Source organism: Staurois parvus, unplaced genomic scaffold (assembly GCF_062004578.1).
Source record: "Staurois parvus isolate SC_StPar_1 unplaced genomic scaffold, SC_StPar_1.0 ptg000560l, whole genome shotgun sequence".
In the NCBI taxonomy this organism is placed as follows: Eukaryota; Metazoa; Chordata; class Amphibia; order Anura; family Ranidae; genus Staurois; species Staurois parvus.
This window is the reverse complement of record NW_028318356.1, coordinates 979982-994969: the sequence shown is the minus strand read 5'-3', so window position 1 is coordinate 994969 and position 14988 is coordinate 979982. Positions and strand designations below refer to the sequence as shown.

The window sequence follows — 14988 nt, the reverse complement described above, 5'->3', positions numbered from 1 at the left end:
CCATATTCTTTATGGTTCTTTATATGATGGATGACTTAAATCTTGCTCTGTGTTTCACCCTGTATTACTCTACTGTTCAGTGAATGTGAAACTGTATTCCTTACCATATTTTTGAAAAAAATAAAAATGATTAGGTACACCGTAGCACCACATCTCAATACCCCTATTGCCATACGTGATAATAAAGTTAAAGCATATCTATGGTAAAAATGGAATATGATATATTATTTAACACATTGTATCTCAATGATTTCTAGCCTACTCCTGTTAATCTGAATAACCTTAAAAGTTCTAAACTTACTTTGTGAGGATCCCCGTCAATTTACTTCCTTGAACTTTGTGACACGTGTTTACTATGTCCCTGTGGGTAGGGACTGCTGTACCACAGAATTCACAAAGCCTGCCCTCTGTACTACAGAGCTGCCGAGAGGAGGAATTTCAGGGCAAGAGTCAGTACAGAAATCAATGCTTTTAGGCACAAAAGAAACATGAGATTTGTAGTCCTTAGAAATCGAAAGTAAAGGTGACACTACCATCAGACAGTCAGCACTGACAACATGAAAGCAGATTTTTAAGTAAGCTTATAGTTCAGGCATCACTAAATGGCAGTCCGGATGGAGTCCGAATGACAGTCCCATCTGGACCACCACTGCTCACTTTGGAGCCTGGCCTCTCTTACCTGGTGTCCTATAGATCCCTTTACCTGTTCTTTTTCCCGCCACTGCTGTCATTCTCACAGCAGGAAGCAGAGAGGAAGGCATGGCAGTTCTAGGCAGAGGGCGAAACATGACCAAGATAACTTTTTACATTAACAAGTGGGTGATTGGTTGCTGGGAGGTAGGAAAGACCTAGCAACCAATCATCAGATTGCTAACTTAAAATGTTTGGCAGCTCCAGCCCTTCATCCAGAGCTGCACTTTTTGTCGCCCACCCTGTGCAAGGTAGGACTGCGAAGGGACTAGGACACTGCTCTCAAGGGAAAGGGAGGGGCAGTTGATGTGAAGGGGACTAGGACATTGCTCAACACCCCTGTGATGTAAAGTGGGACAAATGACACTGCTGTGAAGGAAGATGGGAATGTGGTATGAAGGGGGGCTGAGTACACTGCTGTGAAGGCTGGGGGTGTGATGTGAAGCGGGACTGAGACAATGCTGTGAAGATGGAAGTGGGTGATGTGAAAGAGGACTGAGGACAATGATGCGAAAGTGAGGAGGTGTAGTATGAACGGGGACTGAAAACAATGCTGTGAAGTTGGGGGGTGTGATGTGAAGGGGACTGAGACAATGCTGTGAAGGTAGAAGTGGGTTATGGGAAAGAGGACTAAATACACTGCTGTGAAGGAGAAATGTGATTTAAAGGGGAGCTGAGAACAATGCTTTGAAGGTAAGAGGGTGTGATGTGAAGGAGGTCTGAAACAATGCTGTGAAGATGGAAGTGGGTGATGTGAAAGAGGACTGAGGACATTGCTGTGATTGAGAAATGTGATTTAAAGGGGGGCTGAGGACAATGCTGTGATGGTGGGAGGGTGTGATGTGAAAGGGGACTAAAGACAATGATGCAAAAGTGAGGAGGTGTAGTATGAAGGGGGACTGAAAACAATGCTGTGAAGTTGGGGGGTGTGATGTGAAGGGGGACTGAGACAATGCTGTGAAGGTAGAAGTGGGTTATGTGAAAGAGGACTAAATACACTGCTCTGAAGGAGAAATGTGATTTAAAGGGGAGCTGAGAACAATGCTTTGAAGGTAAGAGGGTGTGATGTGAAGGAGGTCTGAGAAAAATACTGTGAAGTTGGAGGTGATTTTTATGGGAGATTGAGTACACTGCTGTGAAGGAGGGGGTGTGTGATATGAATGGGGACTGACTACACTGCTGTGAAGGAGGGGGTGTGTGATATGAAGGGAGACTGAGTACACGGCTGTGAAAGAGGGGGTGTGTGATATGAATGGGGACTGACTACACTGCTGTGAAGGAGGGGGTGTGTGATATGAAGGGTGACTGAGTACACTGCTGTGAAGGAGGGGGAGTGTGATATAAAGGGAGACTGAGTACACTGCTGTGAAGGAGGGGGTGTGTGATATGTAGGGAGACTGAGTACACTGCTGTGAAAGAGGGGGTGTGTGATATGAATGGGGACTGACTACACTGCTGTGAAGGAGGGGGTGTGTGATATGAAGGGTGACTGAGTACACTGCTGTGAAGGAGGGGGAGTGTGATATAAAGGGAGACTGAGTAAACTGCTGTGAAGGAGGGGGTGTGTGATATGAAGGGGGACTGAGTACACTTCTGTGAAGGAGGGGGTGTGTGATATGAAGGGGGACTGAGAACACTGCTGTGAAGGAGGGGGTGTGTGATATGAAAGGGGACTGAGTACACTTCTGTAAAGGAGGGGGTGTGTGATATGAAGGGGGACTGAGTACACTGCTGTGAAAGAGGGGGGGTGTGATATGAAGGGGGACTGAGTACACTGCTGTGAAGGAGGGGGTGTGTGATATGAAGGGGGACTGAGAACACTGCTGTGAAGGAGGGGGTGTGTGATATGAAGGGGGACTGAGAACACTGCTGTGAAGGAGGGGGTATGTGATATGAAGGGGGACTAAGTACACTGCTGTGAAGGAGGGGGTGTGTGATATGAAGGGAGACTGAGTACACTGCTGTGAAGGAGGGGGTGTGCGATATGAAGGGGGACTGAGTACACTGCTGTGAAGGAGGGGGTGTGTGATATGAAGGGGGACTAAGTACACTGCTGTGAAGGAGGGGATTTGTGATATGAAGGGGGACTGAGTACACTGCTGTGAAGGAGGGGGTGTGTGATATGAAGGGGGACTAAGTACACGTCTGTGTAGGTGGGTGGTGTGATGTGAAGGGTGAGTGAAGACAATGTTGTGTAGGTGGGTAGTGTGATGTGAAGGGTGAGTGAAGACAATGTTGTGCAGGTGGGGGGTGATGTGAAGGGGGACTGAGGACATTGCTGTTATGGAGAAATTTTATTTAAAGGGGGGCTGATTACAATGCTGTGGAGGGGTGACTGATGTATGGGGTTGGCTGTGAAGTAAAGCGAAGCATCTTGTTTTGTAAGGGGGACTTTGATGTGGAAGGGGGACTGTGATATAAAAGGTGGGGGGAACTGCAGACACTGATGTAAGGGGGACTAATGCAAAGGAGGGGTGGTAATATCCAGGGGTGACTGAGGACATTAATGAAACAAGGGGACTGTGATATGTAGTAGAAGTATCTGAGCCAACGCAAAAAATGTGATTCAGACCTGGAAGAAAATTTTACTGACCGGACCTCTCTGAATTTTAATTCAATACCCCTGTAAGAATGAATCGTAGAAAAAGGGATTGTTTGCATTGCTATTACAGTGTTTAAATATGGAGTGATCCCCATGAAATATTGTATGTCCAGGTTGGACCACTGCCTGGAGCATACATGGTAATATGGTATTTTTGAGTACCTGCTCATCTGAAAAAAATGCATTGGTCAGTTTACGGAAGACAGCATCAGAAAATCATGCCCCCAATGTTATAAGAAACGGCACGATGCCGGTGGTACTATAAGTAGCATTGCCATTCCACAAAATTAATTGTTTCTTCCAGTTGCTGCTTATATGCTAGTTGCTTATTTACACAAGAACTTCAGAATACTACAGTCATGAATGCAATAGGGTAACATGCTACAAAACAAAATGAAATGCAAAAAGAAATCATATCAATAGAAGTTCTTTACTTAATCACTTCAACACTGCCCTATGGTAGAAATACTGCTACAGGGCGGCACGGGTGTCCAAAATCGTAATATATACATGATTCACGCTCCCTTGGTTTTTGCGGGCCAGTGGGGGGCCGTGATTTCATCCCAGAGGTATCAATCATCTGATTTAGGCCAGTGAAGGTCAGCCTAAATTGGATGATCAATCCCTGTCCTATCAGGGATCCTCCTGTACCTGTGTTTACAGTTACAAAGGTACAGGAAGTGATTAAATCTTCTCTTTCTGGCCACATTCTGTCCCAGAGAGATAAGAATCAAGACACAGTGAGTAAAACAGCACACTTTTCACAGTTAGAACACTGTAGGACAGTTAACCCCCCAGTTAACCCCTTCACTGCCCTACCACCAGTGTCATTACAGTGTACAGATTTTTTTGCTAATCACTGTATTAGTGTCGCTGTAAGGGAATTCCTGTACGGCAATTGGCTAGTAGAAATAAGCATAAGCTCAAGCATGCGTGTAAGAAAGGGCGCACACGGGTGCACACACGTGGGAGCATGCCCACTGTTTCTGGCGCCAGACAGGCTATTTAAAGGAAGCTCTTACTCTCCGTCAGTGGTGACTGGTCTTCAGCTACTTCCTGTTTCCTGCTGTATCCTCAGGATCAGGCACATCATCCACAACAACATGACCCTGCTTTGACTCCCGTGAGCTCCTTTTTTCTGGCCATGTCCCAGCTATACGCTGATCCTTTCCGTCACCAAACTGCTGAGACCATGCTGAGCAACTTGCAATAAGGCCAAAGACCAGTGGAGGACTATGCTTCTGACTTTCGTCTATGGAGTGCAGATACTCAGTGGAATAACTCAGCCTTGCGCTTTCAGTTTTGTCATGGTCTGTCTGAACCCATTAAAGATGAACTTGCCAGGGTGGGAACACCTACCTCTTTAGATGATCTAACTTATCTCAGCATCCAGTTCGATCGTTGTCTACGTGAAAGACAGTCTGAAAGAAGGAAGAACCTCTGCCATGCCCCAGCTAATTCCTGGGGTCCACCCGCTGCCTCTATTTCAACCATGTCAAGGGACACTGCAGGCATCAATAAATCTCCTCGCCCCAAACAAGAACGATTACGGCGCTGCCGTTGTAATCTCTGCCTCTACTGTGGGGATACAGGACACTTTTTGCAAACTTGCCCCAGAAGACACATTAGGAGATCTTCTCCTCCAACCCACACAGTGGCCGCTTTGGACTCTGGTCGAGCTCATACTATTCTGCCACTTTCTCTTCAGCTACCAGAAAAGATTCTTCCTGTTTCTGCTATTGTGGATTTTGGGGCCTGCAGCTGTTTTGTGGATTCCTCGTTTGCTGCCCAGAATGAGCTACCTCTCTGTGCCAAGAAGAGAAGTTTCTCAATCCATCTGGCAGATGGTTCCAAATTAAATCTGGACCTGTCACTCTAGAGACTGTACCTATCCTATGTTCTACAAACCTCAGGGCACTGCGAGTTCTTACATCTGGATGTTATCACTTCTCCTTTGTTTCCAATTATATTGGGTCAGCCATGGTTGAAGGCTCATAATCCCTGCATCGACTGGTCCACTGGAGAAATGACTTTCCAATCTAATTACTGCAAGAAGTTCTGTCTCCCCGCAGCAACTAAGCCAGGAGGACCACTCCTCAATGTCAATATAGACTCTGAAACCGCTAAACTGGTACCCGCAGTTTACTATGAGTACCTTCATGTCTTTAATAAAAATAACGTTGACTCTCTCCCTCCTCATAGACCATACGACTGCCCTATTGAGCTGTTACCTGGAGCTGAAATTCCCTTTGGATGAGTTTATCCACTTTCTGAACTAGAATTGGAGGAGCTGCGTAAATACATTGATGAAAATCTTAACAAGGGTTTATCAGGCCTTCTACCTCACCAGCTGGAGCTGGTATTTTCTTCGTTGAAAAAAAGGACAAGACACTTCGACCATGTGTGGACTACAGAGATCTTAACTAAATAACCATTAAAAAACCGATACCCCTTGCCACTCATTCCAGAACTATTCCAAAGACTGCAATATGCACGTGTATTCTCCAAGCTGGACCTGAGGGGAGCCTACAACTTAGTTAGAATCAGGGAAGGCGACGAGTGGAAAACAGCCTTCCGGACCCGTTTTGGGCACTTTGAATACTTTGTGATGCCCTTTGGTCTCTGTAATGCACCAGCTACTTTTCAGCACTTGGTAAATGACATCTTTTGGGACTTCCTGGACTTATTTGTTATTGTCTACTTAGATGACATTCTCATTTTTTCTGCTTCACTAGAGATCCATCGGGTCCATGTAAAAAAAGTATTAAGCAAGTTAAGAGAACACCGCCTGCAAAACCCGAAAAATGTGAATTCGAAAGACTGTCCATTCAGTTCTTGGGACTTATCTCTGCAGATGGAATTGCCATGGATCCTCAGAAGGTGTCTGCAATACTCGATTGGCCAGCCCCCACTGATAAGAAAACAGTGCAGCGGTTTGTGGGATTTGCTAACTTTTACAGAAAGTTCATTAAAGACTTTTCCGGTATCAATTCTCCGATTACGCAGCTGACAAAACAACGGACAGTTTTTTCCTGGACTTCAGAGGCTCAAGCTGCAGTTTTAAGACTGAAGGGTCTCTTTACCCATCCTTAAACATCCAGATCCTGCATTGCCATATGTCCTGGAGGTGGATGCTTCTGAGAATGCCGTGGGGGCCATACTGTCACAACGACAGGGAACTAAGCCCTTACTCCATCTTGTCGCCTTTTTCTCAAGGAAGTTAAGTCCCCTGAAGAGGAACTATGATGTAGGTGATCGGGAGCTACTTGCCATTAAGTCAGCCTTGGAGGAATGGCGTTACTTGCTGGAAGGAGCAGCACATCCTGTTCTTGTGTTCACAGATCATAAGAACATTGAATACTTAAGGGTAGCTAAACAGCTAAGACCCTGCCAAGCCAGATGGGCACTTTTCTTCTCTAGGTTTTTCCATATTACATATCGGCCTGGGTCAAAGAATGGGAAGCCTGATGCCCTTTCTCGTATGTTTCAAGATACTGGGGTGTCTCCTGAACCTGACACAATTCTGCCTGCTCAGAACTTCTTGTTATTACAAGCTGATATCGTATCACAGATAAAGATAGTAGTCCTGGATCATCCCCCACCTCAGGAATTTTGTCTCCAACTCAAGGAGGGCCTCTTCTTCCGCGGTGAGCAGATCTTTGTTCCAGAGTAATTTCGAACAGCAATTCTTTATATGTGTCATGATCATCCTCTGGCAGGTCATTTTGGAGTTCATAAGACTTCACATCTAATTCTTCACTCATTTTGGTGGCCAGACCTGATGCAAGATTGCAGGGACTATGTTAAATCATGCACAGTATGCTTACAAAATAAGACTGAGATAACTAAGAATTGGGGTCTGTTAGAGCCGCTTCCTGTACCTAACAAATTATGGAGCATGATTTCCATGAACTTTAGCTTGGAGTTACCCCAATCAGAAGAATGTACCACCATCTTTGTGGTGGTGGATCGTTTTTCCAAGATGGCCCACTTTGTGCCCTTAAAAGGAACTCCTTCTGCTGCAGAGACTGCATCTGCCTTCATCAGGGAAATAGTACGCCTACATGGTGTCCCCAGTAACATCACCTCTGACCGTGGAGTACAGTTCCCTTCCAAGTTCTGAAGATCCTTATGTGAAGGGTTGGGCATTAAACATTATCTGTCTTCGGCATACCATCCACAAACTAATGGTCAGATGGAGAGGACAAACCAGACACTAGAACAGTACTTGCATTGTTTTTCTTCCTTTGCACAAGATGATTGGGCTCCTCTTCTTTCTTTGGCAGAATTTGCTTATAATAACTCAGTGCATTCCGCCACAAAACAGACACCATTCTTTGCAAATTATGGATTTCATCCTTCCTTCCTGCTAGATTTGCCTCAACAATCTTCAGTACCAGCTGTGCAGGATCGCCTGGAATTTTGGAGGTCCAATAAACAGTTCCTACAAGAAGCATTGCTAACTCTCAAGCAAACAATAAAAGGTTTTTTGATAAGAAGAAGAGGGGTAATCTGGATCTAGAACCTGGAGATAAGGTATGGCTATCAACTACTAACTTAAAATTGGCCTGTCCCTCAAAGAAATTGGAACCAAGATATATCGGGCCTTTTTCTGTAAAGAGGAGGATTAATGCTGTAGCTTTTGAGTTAACTCTGCCTGAGAGCTTAAGAATTCACCCTGTGTTTCATGTTTCATTATTAAAACTGACTATTTCAAACCCATTTCCCGATCGGGAACTAGAGGCTCTAGCTCCACTGCTTGTTGAAGGAAATGAAGAATATGAGGTTGAAGCCAACCTAGGTTGCAGGAAAAGGGGTCAGACTCATTTCCTCATTAAATGGAAAAGCTACGGCCCAGAAGAGAATTCTTGGGAACCTTCCTCTAATGTTCATGCGCCATGGTTGGTGCAGACTTACCTCCGTCTTCACCCTAAACAACGGACTATGGTTGGCATCCAGAGGCTGCCCCTAAGGGGGGGCAATGTAAGGGAATTCCTGTACGGCAACTGACTAATAGAAATAAGCATAGGCTCAAGCATGCGTGCAAGAATGCGCGCACACGGGTGCTCACATGCGGGAGCATGCCCACTGTTTCTGGCGCCAGACAGGCTATTTAAAGGAAGCTCTTACTCTCTGTCAGTGCTGACTGGTCTACAGCTACTTTCTGTTTCCTGCTGTATCCTGTGTGTATCAGTTACTGACCCGGCTTGCCATTGACCTGCTCTTGGATTCTGTTTATGCTTCTGCTCTTCGGTTTCTGATCCTGGCTTCCTCCTGACCACGTCCCTGTCTGATGTTTCGGTACCTCATCGCCTGCTCATTACTGACCCTGGCTATTACTCTGACTACGCTTCTGGCTCCAGTTTGGGCTCTACAGTCCTGCCGAGTGCCTGTCCTGTCTGTCATTACATCAGCTCCGGTTGTCACGGTGTGTTCTGGCCTCACGCTTATCAGAAGTTCCGGCAAGCCACGTACACAGATCTTACAGTTCCAGTGGAGTGCGTCTGTAATCCCAGCTGGCTGTCCTGGCATCAATTCTGTTCCTGACTGGATGCCCATCACCAGCCGCAAGTTCCACAATCAATATCCACAGGCACTCGTGTTCCTCCTGTCCCTCGGCACCAGCTTCACCTTCAGTGGGGCCGGGGTTGGAGATACAAGAGAGGCTGACCTCGTCAATTCAGACTTCTATCAGGTACGTGACAGTCGCCAGCGACTTCAGATAGCGTTAGCGTCAGTTACGCCCCTCCCAGATAGTGTCAGATTGCCCCTCAGTACACCAGTAATCACATTTAACCCCCTGATTGCCAGGAACATAAAAGATGATGGTATGCTGAGTAAATAGATACCAAACATGACATTACTTAAAACTGAGCATGCCCTGTGCAATGGCTATAAACTGCATACATTTTTAATATCCATAGGCAACGCTTTAAAAGCCTTTACAAACTACCATTTTAGATTTACAGAGGAGGTCTAGCGATACCTCACATGCATGGTGCAATCGCTGTTTACATACTGGCACGGGGTCAATGCTTGTGCACGTGTGCAGAGGCAAGGGTGCTTTTTTTTTTAAGTTATTTTGATTTTTATAAATTATTTTTACACTGGCCCTTTCATTTTTTTTTTTTTTTTTTTTGATCACTTTTAATGCTATCACAAGGAATGCAAATATCCCCTATAACTTCAATGGGCATTGTCATATATTCTTTTTTGAGAAATCTGGGGTCTATCAGACTCTAGATATCTCCTCCCCTTTACATTATCTAATCTCACCAAGATCGGTGTGATCAGATGCTTTCCCAACTTACAAATGGCACTGTTTATATCCTGCGAAACTGAAGTTATGAAATGCTCATATCTTCCAATGTCTTAGACTACAGAGATGATTAGCACCATTCTACACCAACCACTACTGTTAGGGGGGATTAAAACTGATGACCAATGTAAAGGAAATTTACACTAGCCACAGATGTAATGGGGAATTTGCACTGACCACCAATGTAATGAAGAATTTATACTAACATCCAATGTAAAGGGGGATTTTACACTGACTATCAGCAAGGTGTTGGTGGCTGGAACCTTGGGGGAGGGGGAGGCATATATAGATATGAATGCCACATTTCCGCCACTATTTACATATGAATGCCACACTGTCAGCGCTATTTACATATGAATGCTACATTGCCACTGCTTTTTACATATGACTCTTGTCTTTATTTACATGTGAATTCTGACATGGTCTGCACATGTGAGTCATCTGTATATGGCAATAGGACAGAGCTGGTCAGCATAAGTAAACAGCACTTCACACTGACATATCATGCACAGCCTGGGACAAAGACTTCCAGGGATAAGGGAATGCAAACCAGTACAGTTGGCAAGTATGGGACAGCTGCTTTGGGCCCCACAGCAATGACTGGGCCCAGGGCAGCTGCCCCTTTTGCCCCTCCTTAAAGACAGCCCAGGGTCATGGGTTTAGTAACACTTTAAAAGAGAAGTATGGACTTATTTTTTTCTCCCATTATACTTACGGTACCTAAGTGGATGTAGCATCGAACCAATGCTGCATCTGTTCCCCGTCAGCTCTAAGTGTGAGAACTCAGCGATCACATGACCGCTGATCACTGAGTTCTCACAGCTGCTCTGAACAGAGTGCTGTGACTGTCAGTCACTGCTGTCTGCTCTGCCCCCTACTAAGCTGTGGAGGGGGAGGGAGCAGCTTGATCAGGCTTTCAGCGGCTTGCTGAGAGGCTGAGCCTGGTGCTGCTCCAGACTCTGGAGTGGATCCTGACTTTGAAGTCAGGATCTTTCTCCAACCTGGACCAGCTGAATGACGTCAACCGACAGCAGGCTTCAGTCCGCTGTCGGGTGAAAGCGGGTCATGAGTGCAAAACAAACTGCACTCCTGTGATCCACAGAAGTGCAGCCAAAAGAGCTTTGGCTGTAATTCTCTTTTTAAGCTTAACATTTCTTAACATTTTTTAAAAGTGTGTAAATGTTTGCAATTATACTCACATCTTTCTTATATTTTTTACAGCCAAACTATGTCCCCCAGTAATGGATGACAGTGTAAGAGTTGTGTCCACCATGTATGGTGAAGAATATACAGCAGGCCATGTAATAAACCTTCAGTGCAAAAATCCAAATAATAAACTTAATGGGCCATCCAAGATTTACTGCACATCCAATGGAACGTGGAATATAGATCCACCAACATGCAAAGGTGTGTAAGAACAGCTGGAATTGTTTCTTATTCAGATATTTACATATAAAGACCATCATTTTGCACAGAAGAAAACATGACAGAGAGTACTTTGATTTAACCTGTAGGCCAAAAGTAGGTTTAGGTGGAAATTTTGAGGTGCATAGCATTACAGAGAAATGTCAGCTTTCTTGAAAATAGATGTGTTGGCCTTCTTGAAGTGTATGGAAATTAATTCTTTTTTGCTTTTGAATGGAGTAAGAAAGGGGGAGTGGGGAACCTTGTGTCAAGTTTTATTGATGTCTGTGTTTCCACTGGGGAGATCCACTCTCTTTTCATCTAAGGGTTGTCACCAGAACAAAGGCAAGGATACATTTTCCAATGGGGACAAAGGTTCTGGTGACAATTATCTAAGATGGCAAGTACCCTAATTTTTTAGAGATTTTCTTTCATTTCCTATTGCATCCATAGGACAGGAAGTGAGGATATGACTGTTGTATAAAGAGATAAAAATATAGGAGACTTCAATAGAATTGTGTTTTTGTGCATTAAAAGTAAAAAAAGTGTATTTTTTTCAAAACATTTTAGTTTGATCGCTGCGTGAGTACTATTTGACATTACAAATTGCAGCACCCACCATTTTATTCACTAGTTTGTCTGCTTTAAAAATATATATAATGTTTGGGGGTTCAAAGCAATTTCCTAGCAAGAAATACATATATTTTTCATGTGCACAAAGTGTCAGAAAAGGCTTGGTCTTCAGGTAGTTAGAAGAGTGAATGATGTGTGGCATAAACTTCTAATACTGGGCATAAAATGCCCCACCCCCCAAAATGACTCCTTTTTGGAAAGTAGACACCCCAAACTATTTGCTGAGAGGCATGTTGAGTCAATAGAAGAATTTATTATTTTACCACAAGTTTTATCGAAAATGACAAAAAAAAAATTTTTTTTTTACACATAATTGTCACTTAAATGATTTATTGCTCACGCATGCCATGTGTATATGTGGAATTACTCAGCAAAATACATTGTACTACTTCTCCCGAGTATGGGGGTACCACATTGAGAGACTTTTTAGTAGTCTAGCCAAGTAGGAGGCCCTGAAATGCAAGGATAGCACCAACACCCCCCCCCCCCCCATCCCATGACCTCTTTTTGGAAAGTAGGCACCCCAAGCAATTTGATAAGAAGCATGGTGGTATTTTGCAGATCTTGTTTGTTGCCACAAGTTTTTGGAAAATGAAGAAAGAAAACAAAAACATTTTTTCTTTTCTTTTTTATATTTCAATACCTTGTGAGAAAAAATTAGATCTGCAAAATACTCACCATGTCTCCTTTTAAATTCCTTGCTGTATAGCAAAAAATGGCGTAAATTGCAGTATCTATACCATAGTTTGTAGACGCTATAACTTTCACACAAAGCAATCAATATACACTTATTAGGATTTTTTTTTACCAAAAACATGTAGCAGAATACATTTTGGCCTAAATTTATGACTAACTTTGAGTTTACTATATATTTTTTATAGCCTAAAGTAAAAAATATTGTTTTTTTTTTTTAATTTTCAATCTTTTTTTTGTTTATAGCATGCAGGTGATCAAATACCACCGAAAGAAAGCTCTATTTGTGTGAAAAAAAGGACATAAATTTTGTTTGGATACAACATTGCATGACCACGCAATTACCAGTTAAAATAGTGCAGCGCCGAATAGCAAAAAAAGGCCTGTTCAGGAAGCGGGGTAAATCCTCAGGAGGGCAAGTGGTTAAAGTGTTACTAAACCTACAACAGTTAAATCAGTCTGTGTATGCAGTACAGCCTGCTTGTTATACTCACTGTGGAACCTAAGGGGTTAGTCCTCTGCATTGTGTAAAAACACTTTGATCCTGACTTCTCTGATCCTCCCCTTCTCCCAGTGTTTCCCTTTTATCTCCTGATAAGACATATCCTGTGGAGTCACTCTGCATGTGCTCGGTTTGGTGTGTATTACTAGAGAGGTTTTTTTTTTTTGCTTGGGAGAGTGTATGTGATCAGTTCAGGGCCAGACAGAGGTCAGTGCATCTGCATCCTCCTAGAGCAAAATGAAAACTCCTCCTGAAAGCTTTAACCAGTGCTGTGCTGGACACTGATAGAAGTCACACAACTGCTCTAACTGCTGATGAGAAAAGGTATTTAGCAGTTTATATTTACTAAAATAATTGTATTTCCATGTTCTGTGTACTATGGGAGACCAGATATAGTGAATGCAGGATCAGGGCCCACCTGCTTTGAGACACAATAAATAGTAGCTAAACTCAGAATCAGTTTACTGCAGCAGATCAGGCAGCAATTGCAATTGATTGCCGGAGGTTACAGCATATCATTACCGCTCACTGACTGGTAGCTAGAGGTTACAACACACATTACAGTTCACTGATTAGTTGCTAGAGGTTTCTGTACATCCTTAATGCTCACTGGTTGCTAGAAGTTACTGCACATCAATACTGGTCACCGGTTGGTTTCTAGATGTTACTGCACATTATTACAGGTCACTGATTGTGTCAGGGCTCCCAGGTATGACCAGAGGTGTGTGACTGAAGCAGGGAAACGCAGACCTCAGATATGTTATAAACAATATAATTTATTAACACTAACAGTACAAACATAAACGCAGTGCAATACTAAAACATAATACAGTGCAAACAAACCAACCACCCACAGATGACAGTACATACAATGCAAGCGTCGTCAGGCAGGCCGGGTCAATATCAATTGGGCAGGTAGGTACAGGGGGAGCAAGCGGAGAATGGTCGGGGTCACAGGCCAGGTTCAGCAGGTAGCAAGCAGCATAGTACAGAGGGTCAGGCAGAGGGATGGTCCGGGTCACAAGCCAGGGATCAGAACAGGTAGCAAGCAGCGTAGTACAGAGGGTCAGACAGAGGGATGGTCAGGGTCACAAGCCAGGATCAGAGCAGGAGAAGTCAGCAAAGGAACAGAAACAGGATGCAGGACAGATACAGGGCCCAGGACAAACACAACACCAAGGCAGAGTCTGCAAGTCTGGCCATCCCTTAAATACACCAGTATCATCAGTTCCAGGTGTTAGCTGGCTGAAAGGTTGAGTCTCTGATTGCTGGGAGCACCCGCTGGCCAGCCCTGGTACTGCAGATCAAAAGGCAGGTGAGACCCACCATTGCTGGCCAGTCCATTCCTAACAGTACCCCCCCCTCAAGGAGCGGCCTCAGGATGCTCCAAACAGTCCTAGCTGGGCAAAATGTTCCACCGCCCGGGTCTGGCAACTGGCGGGATATCAAAGACTGGCACACTGGGCAGTACTCCGGGCAGCGGCACACCGGGCTGGACTCCGGGCAGAGGCACATCGGGCAGAGGCACATCGGGCAGAGGCACACCGGGCAGAGGCACATCGGGCAGAGGCACATCGGGCAGAGGCACATCGGGCAGGACTCCGGGCAGAGGCACATCGGGCAGGACTCCGGGCAGAGGCACATCGGGCAGGACTCCGGGCAGAGGCACATCGGGCAGGACTCCGGGCAGAGGCACATCGGGCAGGACTCCGGGCAGAGGCACATCGGGCAGGACTCCGGGCAGAGGCACATCGGATTACCAGGCGAAGCAGCAGGCAGCGGGCCACCAGGCGGGGCTACAGGCACCGGGCCCCCGGGTGGGGCGTCAGGCACCGGGCCCCCGGGTGGGGCGTCAGGCACCGGGCCCCCGGGCGGGGCAGCAGGCACCGGGCCCCCGGGCGGGGCAGCAGGCACCGGGCCCCCGGGCGGAGCAGCAGGCACCGGGCCCCCGGGCGGAGCAGCAGGCACCGGGCCCCCAGGCGGGGCGACAGGCACCGGGCCCCCAGGAGGGGCGACAGGCACCGGGCCCCCAGGAGGGGCGACAGGCACCGGGCCCCCAGGAGGGGCGACAGGCACCGGGCCCCCAGGAGGGGCGACAGGCACCGGGCCCCCAGGAGGGGCGACAGGCACCGGGCCCCCAGGAGG

The 14988-nt window shown here is 45.7% G+C and overlaps 1 protein-coding gene across 4 annotated transcripts in view; it reads left to right on the top strand.

Moving 5' to 3' along the window:
• LOC149450909 (coagulation factor XIII B chain-like) overlaps positions 1-14988 on the top strand; it is a 168708-nt gene that overhangs the window by 96647 nt on the left and 57073 nt on the right. For 3 of the 4 annotated variants that reach the window (XM_089691273.1, XM_089691276.1, XM_089691275.1), the window contains one exon: positions 10833-11018. The exons of the other annotated variant lie outside the window; for it this stretch is intronic. In XM_089691273.1, coding sequence (XP_089547399.1) covers positions 10833-11018 — 186 coding nt within the window. The remainder of the gene's footprint in view (positions 1-10832; positions 11019-14988) is intronic. 4 annotated transcript variants of the gene reach the window in all.